At 43.1% G+C, this 17,009-nt stretch overlaps 1 protein-coding gene across 1 annotated transcript in view; it reads right to left on the bottom strand.

The window, feature by feature from the left end:
- lama5 (laminin, alpha 5) overlaps positions 1-17,009 on the bottom strand; it is a 73,983-nt gene that overhangs the window by 24,951 nt on the left and 32,023 nt on the right. Inside the window, exons 7-22 of the mRNA XM_041061451.1 lie at positions 9,177-9,292; positions 6,038-6,156; positions 5,695-5,785; positions 5,446-5,580; positions 5,248-5,310; positions 4,472-4,612; positions 3,702-3,839; positions 3,349-3,483; positions 2,445-2,579; positions 2,215-2,352; positions 1,673-1,725; positions 1,287-1,386; positions 1,112-1,164; positions 746-851; positions 491-590; positions 118-274 (exon numbers count right to left, since the gene is read on the bottom strand). Coding sequence (XP_040917385.1) covers positions 118-274; positions 491-590; positions 746-851; positions 1,112-1,164; positions 1,287-1,386; positions 1,673-1,725; positions 2,215-2,352; positions 2,445-2,579; positions 3,349-3,483; positions 3,702-3,839; positions 4,472-4,612; positions 5,248-5,310; positions 5,446-5,580; positions 5,695-5,785; positions 6,038-6,156; positions 9,177-9,292 — 1,780 coding nt within the window. The remainder of the gene's footprint in view (positions 1-117; positions 275-490; positions 591-745; positions 852-1,111; positions 1,165-1,286; positions 1,387-1,672; positions 1,726-2,214; positions 2,353-2,444; positions 2,580-3,348; positions 3,484-3,701; positions 3,840-4,471; positions 4,613-5,247; positions 5,311-5,445; positions 5,581-5,694; positions 5,786-6,037; positions 6,157-9,176; positions 9,293-17,009) is intronic.

Genomic DNA, 17,009 nt, shown 5'->3' with positions numbered 1-17,009 from the left:
ATTTTCTGCTTTTTACTGTAGTTTCTTTAAAAAGTTAATTCCAGTCAATTCCTCTGAAAGTATATGGAGATTTACTGCATCGCCAAAAGGTGAGAGGTTAAAAAGCTTTGTTCCTACCTGGATTGGGGACATCTGAGCGTAACCCCTCCAGCTGAAGTCTCTGAACTCCAGCGGGTTGTAGCCAAATCGCACCGGTCTGCCATCCAGCATGGTCCCCTCCTCAATCTCAAACTTCAGATGATGGAGGTCTGGGAAGTAATGGTCTGGACGAGGTCTGCAGACAAAACACATTTAGAAAGTGAAAGGAGACAAAGAGTGGTTGAGAGGAACTTCCAAAAAAAAAAAACCTTCCTTTCTATGTGTTTACTGTCTGATAAATGTCTGATTCCTCAATTCTCAGTGAAATTATTGTGAAAGGTGGCAAGTGGAACTACACCAGTAAAGCCATTAACCATCTTTACTAGTCTTGCTGTTTACTTATTGAACTCACAGGTTACACTTCGCTCCCTCCACGTTGGGTCTGCAGCGACAGCGGCCATTTCTCTCTCCACAAGACTGACCTGCTGAACCCCCGATGTCGCACTGACAACCTGACAACAAACCACACAACACACATAGAAACATCAACACGAGATAGATACAGAGATTTAATAGAGCGGCATCGTGAAACCCAAGCCTTTGTTTTAAGGGGAAACGTAAAGTGGCTCTAAAGCGTGATTCTAACTTTGACCTGATGAAAACTTACCCTGGCAGCCGAAGTAGCTGTGCTCCTGCAGACTGTAGTAACCATCTTTACAGGTAGAGCAGGTTCCACTGCAAACGTTCGGCTTACAGTGACAAAAACCACTTTCCTGTCAGGCGCAAGAAAGAAGTGATTAATGTGAATACGACACCAGGAAACATGGAGATTACTCTCAGATATTCTTTCATTAAGAAAAAGCTCAGTATCAACCATTGTGATGTAATGATCAAAGTTTCAACACAAGGATCCAGATAATATCACAGCATATTCACCTCTACACAATGGAATCAGAGTTAAAACTCAGTAAAAATGCTTTTTAAAAGTCAAAATATACACAGTGCATTTCAGAGGAAGGTGTAACTCGCTCACCTGTGCACACTCTGCTACGCCACTCAGAGTCCCTGCAATGTGACACTCACAGTCTGCAGGAGAGAGCACACACACACACACACGCACATCAGTCCATACACATTTACTCCATTCATTCTAGTGAGGCATAATGTCCTGTCTGTGTGTGTGTTGGTGTCTTTGTGGCGTGTCTTACTGGAGCATCCCTCAGGAGTGTCAGGAGACAGGTTCCAGTACAGAGGTTTACATCTGTCGCAGGCTGGGCCCTCCACATGGCGACGACACTCACACTGGCCCTGAGTGAAGAAATGCATCATAAAACCAATCAGGAAGTTTCTACTGAAAAGTTTAATGCAAACTAAAATCAACACGACTCGCAGTTACAGCGTATTTCCTGCATTCAACTGAAATTTTAAGACATTTTACATGAATTCTGAATGAAACAGGACGTCAGGGTAAATATATAATATGAAGGAAGATCTGTCAGCAGTGGCAGTGAGAACCAACCAGTCTGCAAGGACACAACATGCAGTCATGAACAACCTACTGTTACACCATGAAGTAATAAAAAACAGCACTCACCACCGGTGACTGTACGGTGTGCTGAACAGAGCCCACTGGATGACAGGTACCAGCTTTAAACGTCAAAGAAAACATCGTCAGTTTGTTGTAAGGCTGATGTGTGAGTTTGAGTTTCCATGGTTACTGCTGATGGTGCGTTGAACATACTGATAAATCTTAGAATAACTGTATTGTTTTAGTTTAACTGTAAGTTTAAGTGTTGGGTATCTGATCTTATGTATGAGTGGAATCTCATGAAGGACTTTTACTGCAGTCGGTTCATTAAAAATCATATTTCATTACGGTTTTATTAGTCGAACGTTTCTGTTTTCTAAACGAGTTGGATTCATACATAAACAAATCAAACTGTATTAATGGACTGGACTGATACTGAGCAGGGGTGAAGTCTGCATTATAATCTCTGGCTGCTGACACCTGCATGTGGCACTATGTGTTCAGCTGCAGGTCACATTAACTGCAGCTGTCACACCTGACTTCCATTATGTTAGAATTTCCCTGTTTACTGTGTGTGTGTGTGTGTGTGTGTGTGTGTGTGTCTTTGCCTTGGCAGTTGGGGAAGCCGTAGGAGCCGTGTGCACAGCTGTCACACCTCAGTCCCACCACGTTGGGCAGACACACACACTGTCCTGACACCCGGTCACAGCTGGTGTAGCGGGAACCCTCAGCCGAACACTGACAGGCTGCAACAAGCACGACTCCACTTATTCATCTGTCCCTTTTTGTCAGTCCATAATGATAACGTCTCATTTAGTGTTAAATTTCAGCGACTTACGTGTGCAGCTTGGGTAACCATAGTAACCAGGAGCACACTGGTCACACGACGCTCCGCCGTAATTGGGCCGGCAGTGGCAGAGACCCGAGGCGGTGCAGCTGGTGTCCAATGAGGTGCGAGGATCACAGGTGCACACTGAGGAGACAGGAAGTGAGACAACTCGTTACAGAGAACAGCACGAACAAAACGTGAAGTAAAAGACAAAGTCATCGAGTCGATATCCGGGAATAACTCAGCTGTGAAAACTATGCATGATTTCTGTGCATGATTCATCATTCACACAAGAAACTTTCATCCAAATCATAGCTGGCCAATAAAAATATGTGTTTAATGTTTCTAACGTTCTAATGAATCAGACCTTTCTGAAATTATAAACCGTTGTTTTTACATTTAAAAATTTGCGTGTTAAATATGGGAGAAGTTTCTCTTCAGTTTTACCTAAATTGTTCTGACAAGTTTTGGGTTTGAATAAAATTATGTAATTGCTATCGTCCATCTGTGGGAGAAGAGAATACCTAGCAACTCTCAAACCACCCATGTTTTAGAGTAGTAGAGTCTCCTTTCCTTACGATGTGTGTGTGTCTGTCATAGCTTTAACATTTTGTCCATTTCTGTGCTGGACTCATTCTGTTTTACACCGAAAAGGCTTTAAAAATCATAAAAATTTAACAAGGCAATATAACACTTCATAAAAAGGTGCCTAAGTGTTACCATGTGTGTCTCCATGTGAGTCTGTGTGTGTACAGTGCAACGGGATATTACATTTTCTTTTTTCATTACAGCATGTGGAGATCAGCAGTAACAGATGCATTTAATCTGACTTTCTCTCCAGCTTTCTGTGAGTGTGTGTGTGTGTGTGTGAGTGTGAGTGTGTGTGTGTGTGTGTGTGTGTGTGTGTGTGTACCTTGACAGTTGGGGTAGGAGTGGAATCCAGATCTGCACTGTTCACATCGAGGTCCCTGAAACTCCGGTTTGCACAGACAGCGACCAGACGCATCGCAGACTTCAGGGAGAGAGCCGACAGAACTGCAACCACACACTGAAGAGAGGGACGGAAGGAGGGGGAGGGAGAGGGACAGAGACAGAGACCAGTGATCAGCCGTCCACCAGACGTATTCATCGAATACCCGTTCGAGTCGTCACAGAGACCAGCAACACTTCTATGCTAACAGGACGTTCTGCAGTGTTTCTTTGGGAATGAGAGGCCGGTGCAGGTAAAGGTGTTTTCACAGGACACTTTATTTGCAGATGACTCACGCTGACACAGAGGGTAGTTGAAGTAGCCCGGTGCACACTGGTCACACTGGTAACCCTGGAAACCACTGCGACACACACCGTGACCAGTCACCAAGTCACATGACCCGTCCAGACAGCCGGGACCTGAACACTGACATGCTGGACACACACAGATACACACACACACACACACACACACACACAGCAAAACACAGGCCCATAAATATCACTTCCTCTAGACAAAGACAGACAAGAGCGCGCGTGTGTGTGTGTGTGTGTGTGTGTGTGTGTGTGTGTGTGTGTGTGTGTGTGTGTGTGTGTGTGTGTGCGTGTCTGCTCAGCAGCCTCACTGACTGAAGGAAAGGTTTAAAAGCTGAAACTATTTACACTGATTAACACGTTTGTGGAATGCTGTTTACTCAGGAGTGTGTGTGTGTGTGTGTGCGCGCGTGTGTGTGGTTACTCCTGGGTGGCAAACTCAGAGGATAAATAAACAAACTGATAAATAAAGCCGCTCTATTTGTGTATTGGTATTTTTGTCTCTGTGTGTGTAAATTCTTCCGTCTGGTGATTTGAACAAACTCCTCAATAAGCAGTTATACAATATAAAGTCATTTAACCAAATGCTGTTTGATGTCTTTTGTGTTTTTTCACTGTTTTCTTTTACAGACTAAAGGTGAAATTGATTAATAGGGAAAACAACTTCTGAATAATGACAGCGATCATTAGTTGCAGCGCTCGTGTGTTTTCTGTTTATCTGTCCATACATCGCTGTCTCACACGTCTCTCACCCTGACAGTTGAGTCCATAGAAACCTGGAGCGCAGGTGTCGCAGTGGTCGCCAGTGAAACCTGGTTTACAGATGCAGGTTCGCGTTCGGGGATCCGGTCTACATGAGTTATCCACAGTACCTGCTGCACTGCACTCACAGTCTGCGGAGAGAAGATGTTGATCATTTGTCAGTAACAAACAAACAAAAAACTCCCCTCAGTAAACCAAACACAAACAGAACCACGGCAGGTGGTTATACAGAACATGAGAAACATGGACTGGACTGAACTGAGTCTCAGTCTTATCACATTCCTCTGAAATTCCACTCAAACTGCAACAATTTTCCCAAAACTCCCCAAAACAGCTGCAGGTGAGAAGGAATCATGGGAAAACGCAGATATGAGAGACATGGAGGAGAAGCTGTGTGTCAGCTTGTTGTTTTTTTTATTCTTTTGTTTTGTTCTTTTTAGCTTTTTAAAATTGTGTCTAATTTTGTTAATTGTTCTTCATTTTCATGTTTTTTTATTTTTCTTTTTTTCAGTTTTCCTTTTTATTTCTATGTATTCATTGTTCATATTGTGAAAATCTGCACATTTTGTAGTTAAATAATAATCTCTCTAAACTGAGCCCATTCACAATAATTCAGTCAGAACATTCACTGTGAACTCACTGCAGTAGTTCATATGTGAGGTAACAGAACTGAAACTTCAGCTTCAGCTTCAGCAGCAGAACACAAAGCTTTATCAGACAAACATCTGCAGCTTCACAGCCCCAGAGACTAAGTCTAAGCTCTTACTGATGATCTCTCCCGCTGGCTTTGCTTCGCCGTTGTTGTTGTTGGTGGGATAGGTGGGGATGGCTGGTGGAGGGAAAGAGTGAGATTAGAAGCCAGGAAATAATTTGCGAGGTTTTTCTCAGCAGTTTCTAAGCAGCAGCAGTTTCACATTTTTAATCACGTGCACCAATTCTCTTGAAGCTCCAGTCAGTTACTCACGGTAACAGTCGGGGAAGTTGATGAAGCCGCTGGCGCAGGAGTCACAGTTCTCTCCGGTATAATTCGGTTTGCAGAAACAGCGGCCGGTCAGATCCTCACAGGTACCATCCGTAAACTCTGACTGACAGTCACAGGCTGCAGGGGGGGAGGCCCACCGCAAAGAGAGATACAAACAGTAAACAAATAAATGCTCACAATTAAGTTTCGTGTCCATCTGATCATGTTATCTGAGGGTCGACTGTCACTCACGTGAGCAGGCCAGAGGGGAGTCAATGGGGTGGTCAGGTGACCTGTAGTATGTGGGGATGCAGAGCTCACAGTTGACTCCGGTGGTGTGATGCTGAGAAGGAAAAGTTTGCATTAGTTTCCTCATCGTGAGCGAAATCAGTAACAAAACTCAGACGTGTTCTGATTAGTTTTAGACTGCGAAATAAAACTCAGTTAAATTTTTTACTGTTTATCATGTAAAGTTTCTAACTCTAAGTTTTTTTAAAAAAGAAATCCTCTAATTTTAATCACCTGCAGTCAGAACACTTTATTATTTCAGTTCAGCATCACAGACGTGAAAACACCTGAACAGGGTGTTTGGTACCTGACAGTTGAGGCAGACTCCTCCTCCTCTGTGGTGTCCGTTGATATCGATGCTGCCTCTCCTCTGATCCACCTCAGGGTCGTAGTAACAGTCAAACGAGTGACGGTGGCAGTTACACGCTAAAACACGCAAAAACAAACACAACAAACAATAAACAAACAACAGATACAGATAGATTTAAAATATCTCAAACATCAATCAGACAATTGTCACATTTTGTATTTAGTTTAGGGATGGGGCCGATCCGATCCAGTATCGGTATCGGGTTCCGATACCAGCATTTTTCACGGACCGGAAATTTCAGATCCAACCTGCGGAGATTTCCGATCCATGAACCATGTCTGTGCTTTAATGTTGTCTGCTGAAATGACTCCACAAGTGATTGCCTGCCGGCTGCTCTGCTAACTGGCTGTTAAGGGCAGCCTGTCTCATTACTCAGCGTCTCATTGAGATAAGCCTCTGTTCAGGAAATCCATTCCACAGTTTCCATATCCAGCTAGCAGGCCAGCATCGAGCAGCACGGTGGCTAACCAACTTTTTGCAATGTTTGCAAAGCCGGTGTACCGAGGGGCGGAAGCTCCGTCGCGACCTACAAGTGGTAATAAGTAGCGATTAGCTCGATGCTAACATAATATGGAGAATCCCATTGACCGGCTAGCGCATTAGCATCGGTCGCGTTTACACAAAGAACGGAGAAGTTTAACAAAGTTCTCTGTGAAATGTCTGTATTTATTTTTTCATTAACAAATTAAAAATACGGTAAACTGTAAAAATATAACAAAGGAGGAATAATAACTATAAACTTTTAGACACACACACACACACACACACACACAGCTTTCTGAACAAATAGTGTAAACATTCACCTGAGGGGTAAAACCTGCTGCTTGCCAACAAACGAGGCAGGATAAAAGGAAAAAAGAGAATGAAGAGGACAAAGAAGAAAGACAAGAAAAATATCCAACAGAAAAGGAAACTAACCAGTTAGTTACACACTTAATAAGACGTTTGTAATAAGCACAGCAGTTTAAACCCATTCAAAAGCCAAAGTATAACTCATGCGACATCTGAAGCAACCTCAGACCTTAATCTCAGTTTGCTCTATGAAGCTGCTTCAAACACAGACACTGAGTCTGTTTCCTCTTCATTTATCGCAGGAGATTAAACTGAGGATCAAATTCAGCAAATCAAAACAAACAAATGAAAAACATGAAATGAGAGAAGCTGTAATTAACACAACCACACAGACTTAATCACTTCTTGACGGGACATTTGATGAAAGTCAGTGATGAGACGCTGTCGTCTTTATTCATGAATCATTTATTTCAAAAACAGTCATCAAAGTCTGCTGGAGTCTCCTTCAGGGTTTCACTGAGTCACAGAGCAGAGCATCTGGTTTCTCTCCGGTTCAACATTTTATCTGTTCGACTTCAGTCGTACGTTCACCGTAAAGTTTTTTTCTGTGAAAATGAGCCTGAAAGCAGACATTTAAAGGTTTATTTGGTGGTTTCTATATAGGAAGAACGAGTTCAACTCTTGTTTCAGAGTCTGTGTAACTGATGCGAGAGACTGAAGTCTAACGGCTCCAATTCAACCTCAGCATTACACCCACAGTAAGAAGATTCCTTGTATCACTGCACTTAATCTAAGATAAAAGAAAGAGACTTGCCTTCTTAAGAAGCACATGTGCACAAAGCCCAGACCAACCTTCACTCTTCACACAGCGTCAGTGAAACCCTGGTTTTTCCCTCTTATCTGCCCCTCAGCGCCTGAGAGGTGCCGGCTGAATAAACCAGCGCTCCTTATCCTCCTGCTCTGACTCCAGCCTGATACTGCTGAGTGTTTTTCTCTGACCTGAGGTTTGTTTTTTTCTTTATTTTTGAAATAGCAACAGATTTTTAACACATATCCAGTGCAGTGAGAGATTAGCAACCGGCCAATAGTCTCTATCACCAGACTTTTTAAAACACTTGGTTTATTATTCTAACATCTGCACTGGTTTGAAAAATCTAATGTGTTGTTAATGCCATTGATGTTAAAGGGGTATTCCAGCAATAAATGCTGCACTTGCACAACTGAACTGATCCACTCATGAGAGTCAGTTAAAACAGAACATTCAGAAGCAAAGCAGCAGAGATCGAGAGACTGGATCCAACATTTCCCCACGTGCATCTCAGCTGCGTCTTTCATCCGACCCTCCAGCTTTCTGACGTCCGTCTTTCTTCAAGCTCCACACCTGCAGCTTGAGATGCAGGCCTGTCTCAGGACTGCAAACAGAACCCGCGTCTCCCTCCCTCTCTAGTTCTGTTCATATCGCGTTGACCTTTACTGACCCTGAAGCTATTGTGATCCCCGTGTTGTTCCTTGTTAAATATAACTGCAGCTTTGATAACAGACGACTCTCACAGCGTTTTGATAACACCAAGTTCACCCCGACAGACTCAAACAGAAAAGAGTCAGACAGATTGTCCGAGGCCACGATCGGAACCTTCAGCTGATAATCTCCATGAAATCAAAGTCGCCGATACGGCAGTCACCCAAGTTTATGACTTAGAACAAATATTAACATTAGTTAAAGTATAGCAAACTTATACTGTACTGAACATCAGTGAATCATTCTCCAAAAATCCTGAATCCACTCTGTGTATTGAACATATAAAATCTCATTCAATAAATCTAAATAAATCAGAATTAAAATCAGGTTTAGCCACAAACTGCCTGATCATACAAACTGATGTTGACTGTGTTGTTTGCTGTTTCAGTCAGAATCAGCTGTGTTTCCAAAATCTGGAGGCTCAGTAGTAGAAAAAGCGTCTCTGAGCACAAACAGGGAGAAGTGAACTGTAATGTTCATATTTAACGTGAAGGCCTGAAACCATGAGGCCTTTAATGGAGAAGAGAACTGAGAGCAGAGTCTCTGCAGCTTCATTAAATTAAAGCCAACGACGTGCGTTGAACCAACACATGAAAGAAAACACATTCCTCTGCAGGGATCAGTGATTTAGCCCTGTGTGTGTGTGTGTCTGCGTGTGTGTGTGTGTGTCTGCGTGTGTGTGTGTGTGTCTGCGTGTGTGCGCGCAGCATCAGTACTTCTGTTTATGCTCGTGTATGTCAGCGCATAGTATGAGGCTGTACTCACGTTCACACTCGTTGGCGCTGTAGGTCGTGGCTGGTTTCCACGGTAACTGGTTGTATCCGGGGCAACACTGGTCACAAGACACGCCGCAGGTGTTGTGCTGGCAGTCGCACTGTAACCTGTAAACAACAACAGCAACAGCAACGGCATGAGAAAAGAAAACAACAAACAACAGTTGAAAGGACACAGTGATAGCACACAGTCAGAAGTCTGAATTGGACTTTACCTCTCAATGAAATACTTTTATACACACACACACACACACACACACACACACACACACACACACACACACTGCAGACACACACACACACACACACACACACACACACACACACTGCAGACACAAAAGGCTGAACTATGCCATGGTATGTACCTATCTCAGCCAATTGTGTTTTGGGTAAAACATCATTTGAACTTTTCTCTAAAGTTCACATTCCTCTTCTTCTTACCCTGCTACTGTCACTTCAAACAGAAAGAAAGAAAGGAAGGAAGAAAGAAGGAAAGAAAGAAAGAAAGAAAGGAGAAGTGTGAAAGAAAGCGAAAAGAAGAGAGAAAAGTGGAAATAGACCCCCCAACAATGAAAGAGTTAATCTTTCTCCTTCATCGACAGCGACTGACTGCTTCACCCAGGCTTTTAATCCGATTAGTCTGTAAACCTGCAGCCTGCAGAGTGTGGCCAAAACACAGCAGGGAGGGAGAAAAAAAACCTCTGAACACTATTCTCTGGTCTCCCTGAGTCCTCTCTCCCGGTCAAAGACAGACAAACACGGGCCTGGAGTCACGGGAGACAGGCGGGTGATCAAAAGGACGGAGAAAAAAAAATAATCCACTGAAAATCACCTAACAAATGTTTTCAGAGTAATTTGACTCCAAACAGCTGTTTTCAGATGAAAGCACAGGTGAACGGACAGAAACAACCGGTTAACAGTTCTGTTCCTACTTTTATGGTATTTTGCTGATGACTCAGAAAAGGAGAAATGTGCATGAAATAAACTTTAGGAGGAAGTGATGGAATATTTGCATTTAAGAGTCGTGATGGATCTTCATCACTGTCCACAGGTTTCCTCGTCATCTGATGATGAAGATCATTTGATATGATCAAAAGCTCCAGAAAACCCACTAAAAGGAGGTTGGGGTTAAGGTTTTGTTTAGTACTTTGCAGGTGAATCAGTTTGTGATGTCCTTTGCTGAAACTTTCATTTTTACTTTTTAAAAATGTAAAAAAGTAAACTGAGGAAATGGTACTGCTGTGGGGGGCTGATCTGTCCCCGGGGGCTGATCTGCCGTGAGGGGCTGCTCTGCTGTGGGGGGCTGATCTGCCCCGGGGGGCTGATCTGCTGTGGGGAGTTGTATTACTGTGCTCTGGTCTGTGCTGATAACATGCCTGTGTATTGTGTTTCAACTTTCACTTTTACTATCAGATCCATTCATTCAGTCTCTCTCTCTCAAACACACACACTTTAATTCACACGCTCCCTCGTGCATCCTCTAACTCTCTGGCTCTCCATCCCTCTTTCCTTTCCTTCCTCAGCTCCGTTCAAGCATTTTAGGAAGTGACTTTCAATGGAGGGTTTCCACCCAAATTTACTATTTCCTGGTTTCAATCTTTTGCTGTGGACCAGCAGCTTCCTGACCGAAGCATTACTCACAGGACTCACAGCTCAATTCAATTTTTCCGTTTACTTAAAATCCATAATTGTTTGACATTACAGGCACATGCAAATACTGTGAACAGTGTTTTTCTTACTTAATTTATTACTGTTAAGTGACTGACTGTCCTTAACTTGTGTATTTGCTTACTTCAGAATAAAGTTTTGTTTATTTTTGCGGAGTCCTCGCACCTCTTACGTGTTTTATGGGAAAATATCCGATCAGGAAAGTTGTTGTTTTTTTTTTTTTTTTTTTTTTTTGAGACAGACACTGGAATCAGAGTCTGACTCCTGCAGACACTGTACAGAGCAGAGTTCGGCCGCAGACACACTGTCAGGTGTGTGTTTAAACTAAAGCAGGAATGTGTTAAAATGCAGCTGAACCTCACGTCCTGTGTGTGTGTGTGTGTTTGCAGCAGGGTTTGGAGCAGACAGATGTGGAGGACTGTGTGTTTGATGGGTGTTTGTAGTATCTGTGAAGTAAGAAGACGTGTGTGTGCTTTCACATATCTGCTTACATGTGTATACTCACACACTTGAACATACATTTTCACACACACAGAAGACCTTCTCCCCCTTAATGTGTAAGACCAACGTAAATGCACACTGTGCAGCTGAGACGATGTAGGACAGACAAACTGTGTCGTTTGTCTTCTGTTAATTTCTGCTACAAATTCTTAGACACTACAGTTTTCTGCAGAACCACTGAGACATAAAATATCCACCAAAACACAATTATGTGTAATTCAACCCAGTCTAAAATAGACTGAGGTATTTTAATGAGTCTGATTGTATGGTTCAGATTTCATACGTTACATGTGCTGTAATCTCTTTCTGACAGGTTCAGTGACAGATGAGGCCCATGTTTATGCTGCAGAGAGTGTTTATACTGCCATGATAATTTATGGCAGTTTAACAGAGTGTGTCTGCTGCCTGATGATGAGTGACCCACAGAGAGAGAACAGTCAAACTAACCGTACAGTCCCTACATCTCTGGACTCTGGTCTCTGGTCTCACTCCCTTTTTGTGGGATTAGAGGGATTTCAGGAGATTACGGTAATAAAGCACGATGATAATCATCTCTTGAAAATAAACTAGCCACTGATATTAATCCACTAATTCTGTCTGTACTGTAAATGCTCAAATGCATGTACGCTGAATGTGTTTATATCGTAGATGTCACGTTAATGACACGGAGGTTAAACAGAAAAAGTAAGCAGAGGTTTTATATGATAAGCAGCAGGACCAAAATATAACGTTAGCCCATGTTTACAGCGAGTGACCGAGAACGACCGACTTACAACAGCTGATGCCTTCAATAAAATGAATGTAGTCTGTGGTGATGTAACCAGGCTAAACATCCAGATACAAGTGCATAAACATTATAAATTAGAGATGAGACATTAAGGTCAGCTGACAAGAAGGGTTCATGGTTCAAAGTGCTACGTTTTGATAAAGTTTTACTAACAGTGGAAAACCTCTCGTTAGCTCCTCTTTAAGAAGGGATAAGAAGAAATAAATAAGAGCTTTAAGACTTTTGATGCCTGCGTTCATGCACCATGTTGGATCACGCTGTTACCATCTGGCTGCTCGGTCGCAGTTTGTTCTGTTCAGCTCCATTTGGTTTGGCTTTGCTGCATCGCCTCCAGTTCAGGATCAGAGCTCAGAGAGGTGAGGCTACATGTGGGTTAATCATTAGCACAGCTGGTGTATGTGTGTGTGTGTGTGTGTGTGTGTGCATTTAAGTGTAATTGAGTCTGATCCCGTGTGTGTGTACCTGTGAATGTTGGGAGGCCAAGAGAAAACAGACTTTTCCTGTGTGTGTCACTGAGGCGTCGGGACAATAACTAAAGAAAAGGAGGAAGGAACTGTGGAGTAAGACTTTCTGTGTGTGTGTTACGAGTCTTTATGCTGTGGCTAATGAAAAATCTGGATTCTGACTGTTTGGAAAGTTTGGATTAACTTTTAATAACCAAACAGTTTAACCAGACACCAGTTAACCTACTACAGACATATACCACGAGCAGTTAGATTTATTGCTCAGCTGCAACATTAATTTCCTAAATCCCAAAAGCACTGAGACTGGACGAAGAACAATGAGAGACATAGAAGGTTTGAAGAGGGAGATGGGTAGATGGGAGGGCGCGCGTTAATAAGTGTTGACATTTCGGCCTGTTCTCCCTCTCAGAGCCGTTCACAGTCAGTTACAGTCCAGCCATGATTCACTGGAAGCTAAAATGGTGCTGAAGGTTGCAGCTTCACCAGGAAAAAAAAAAAAAAAAAACAGAGAGAAAAAGTCCTGGATGGATTTTACCTTTAGATGTAACTGTTTGGCCTTACCCAAGAACAGGCCGTGCTTCAGGAGATAGGCAGTGTTTAATCTGTGGCTCATTTCACACATAAAAGAAGGATTAACCTCAGTGGAAAAACCAATCACTGTGAGATGAATCCTTTCAAACTGTTTAAGGTACTCTTAAAATATAACCCCTGCTTTGTAACAGGAATTTAAACAATTATGGCTGTGATAATGCAGTGGATTTAAATATGTGAATTAGGAGGATTGTGGTATTTTAAACAGTCAGAGGAATGTAGATTGATTTTTATCAAAAAGCTCCAGGCATTCTTAAAACTGCACAAATAAAGGCTGAACATCAAACCACCTGAGTCCTGTAACTGGTGTTAGAGGTGTTCATGCACATCTAATATAGACCTGTTTCATGCACACAGGTGTTTGATTGATGGGAACATGGGAAGAGGAATTCAAATAGATCCCTCCTGACCTCGTCAAGTGTTTGGAGATACTCTGCCTGGTTTGTGTCAGGGAGGAGGAATGTAGAGCAGCGAGCTCGTGCTTGATCCCAAAACTTTGTTTAACGTAGTTATGTCCAGCAGGTGTTGCAGACGACAGCAGGTCTGCTGACTGGAGGTCTGTGTTTAAAGGCAGCAGGTGACTGAACGGTTGGATGTGCAGCTGCGCTGCTGCTAACATCATCATGACTGAGAGAAACTCAACGCTCTGCAGTTTTAAACGCCACAAAACAAAGACGGCATTATGATGGAGAGAGTGATGGAGCGGCTCAGCTCCAGACCCGGCGCCAGGCCCGGCGCCAGGCCCAGCTCCAGGCCCGGTGCCATGCCCGGCTCCAGGCCCGGCTCCAGGTCCGGCTCCAGGCCCGGTGCCATGCCCGACGCCAGGCCCGGCTCCAGGCCCGGCTCCAGGCCCGGCTCCAGGCCCGGCTCCAGGCCCGGTGCCATGCCCGGTGCCATGCCCAGCTCCAGGTGAAGTAGAAGTGAAAGTCGAATTAGTTTCTTATTTTACAATAGAAAATATCAAAATAACCAGTTTAATAAATGCAGATGTGACGATTTTGCTGGTTTGTATCTGCTGACGTTTTTTTTTTTTTTGGTTCGGTATCAGTGGTCGTTTGAATATAATACTACAGCTTTTCAGTTTACTATTAACGAGAGACCTACAGCTCCAATGTGTCTGAGAGACACTGTGCAGGTGTTTGCAAGACGCGCTGCTGCCAAACTATATTAAAATACCAAATCTTCAACTACTAAACAAGATCAGCTCTGAGATTTACGTGAACGTGTGTGACAGTGCTCATGAAGATAAAACACGTCGGTGTGTTAACCCTGAGGCAGCAATACTGTCAAGACACAGAAGATAGGATCTTTACATCCATTTCTATCCAGGTTACCGACAAGTGTACAAACACAAAGCGCGACTGAGGAATGTTCCCAATAAAAAAAAAAACTGATCATTCACTCAAATCAGTTTATGGTTCAGTTATCAATTTATTAATTCTCCTCTTTTCCCTTTGACATTTTTTTGTTCCTCTCTCCTCATTTTTCTTCCCATCCCTCGATCCGTATCTCTTCCTCTTTACTTCAGTTGCTTCCTGCAGGTTGAAGTCTGTCTTTTTTTGTCTCATCTTGAATATTTTATAACAACCGAAAACAGAGCCACCTGTGTCGCTTTATCTACTGTCAGTCCAATCACAGCTTAAATATCTCCAGCAGGACGTCGGAGTCATAGTGTAAACACCTCATCAGGAGTGTATTCGTCTCCACTGTTCATCATACTCTCTGACTACCCCACCATCCCTCCTCCTCCTCCTCCTCCTCCCTCTCCTCCCTCTAAAATCCCTCATTTACTCCCAAATTCCCAAATCAGTCGTGTGCAACAACATGGAAAGAGCTACATCAGGCTTTCAGAGAGACTGTCTCCAGATACCTTCAACAAGTCTGTACGAGTGTGTGCGTTAAAGCCTGAGTGATCATCTGTATGTGTGTGTGTGTGTGTGTGACTCATGGTGGATTTGGCAAAGTAATGATGGCTTATTGTAAACTCCTCCACAGCCTCCAGGTAATGTAGCTATACACACACACACACACACTTTACGCAAGTAACACACACACCTGCTTACGTACTCACACAATCCACATACAGCACACAGTTTACAGCCACACACATATTATTAAATTAATAACATACTGCCAACTTCCACTTCTCATGAGAGACCTACACTGGAAATTCTCTCTCTCTCTCTCTCTCTCACTCACACACACACACACACACACACACACACACACACACACACACACACACACACACACACACACACACACACACACACACACACACACACACACACACACACACACACACACACACAGTTTCTCGACCTCTTCCCATCGTCCTCCTCTGTCTGGCTCTTCCTTTTCTTCTTCTCTATCTTTAAATCAACTGTCATATTCTTCCTATGTTTTCCTATAATTTGGAACTGCCCTCACATACATAATCACCTGCGTCAGGTCGGCCAGGTCACATGATCAGTGGATTTCTACTCATGTGTATCCAAGAAGAGTTGAATCGAGGGCAACAGGACTTGGTTGTAGATCTCGAGGATGATCCAGTTCTTCGGTTCTGAATTCAGCTTTGGTCAAATTTGTCGGTTTTATTTTTGAATCAGTTTCAGTGGATGTTCCTTTTTATTCTGATCTTTTATGGAATTAATCAGTTTGCTAATGAACTTGCTGAATTTGTTAGGATGTTGCCTGTGCAGGCAAAAAAAATAAGAGCACCAAATGTCATTTAATTTGCATTTTATACTATGAAATTAACTTGAAACACTGAAACGGATGCTGGTTTCATTGAGATATTTCAATTAATTTCAGATGCCAAGTCGGTAACAGAGCCTGCATGTGTTCTGACTTGACTTGGCCTGTGATCTGCTTGAGATTTGACACTAATGGCATGAATGTGAGCTAATCTACAACCCGTGGACTCACAAATAGATTTTAGACTTGCTCCTGGAGACTTGCCGCAGAGTCTCAGCCAAGTCTCGAAGACGTTGCAGATAAATGCTTCATTTCGATGCACATTCATTTTTTTCCCTTCAATAGGATATAGCCCTTAGTAGGGCTGGCTCAGGCAACTGAATCATCCCCTAGTTATGCTGCTATAGGCCTAGGCTGCTGGGGGACATCCCATGATTTACTGCGCACTTCTTCTTCTTTCTCTTTCTCTCCTCAGACCCACTCTCAAATTTATTAGCCTTTATTACATGTCATTAACTCTGTGTCCTCTCTGTCCCGTAGTCCTGTGCTTGTTTCTCTCTGGTCTCTCTTTCTCTGTACCTTTCTGCAGGTACCTCTGGCTCCGGAGCTGCTTGTCCTATGGTCCTGGCTCCACCCACCTGCTGCTGTTTATTGTTTACAATGATCTATTTCTAACATGTTTAATGTTCCGTTCTGCTACAGATAAATATTTGATTAATATTCTTTGCAAACTGTAATGTAAATAATTACCAGTCATGACAGCTTTTTGCCTCCATGCTCTGTTTCATAATTCTAATCTGCTGAGCACACATTATCCAATAACTGTTCACTAACTGTAATGTAAATACTGACCCACATTGTCTGTATTATGCTGCATGTCTTTCTCCCCCTCTCCTCCATTCCTAGCTGTCCTATCTTCCTCCTTTTCCTCCTTTCACCCAGCCCGGCCATCGGCAGGAGGGTCCCCCATCTGAGCCAGGTTCTGCTCAAGGTTTCTTCCTGTTAAAAGGGAGTTTTCCTTGCCACTGTCGCCTTAAGTGCTTGCTCTGGGGTCAGGCTCTGGGTCTCTGTAAAGCGCTTTGAGACAATTTTGATTGTGGAAGGCGCTATATAAATA

Source organism: Toxotes jaculatrix, chromosome 2, assembly GCF_017976425.1.
Source record: "Toxotes jaculatrix isolate fToxJac2 chromosome 2, fToxJac2.pri, whole genome shotgun sequence".
Taxonomy (NCBI): domain Eukaryota; kingdom Metazoa; phylum Chordata; class Actinopteri; family Toxotidae; genus Toxotes; species Toxotes jaculatrix.
The sequence above is the reverse complement of the archived record's forward strand: the minus strand, read 5'-3'. Positions and strand labels throughout refer to the sequence as shown.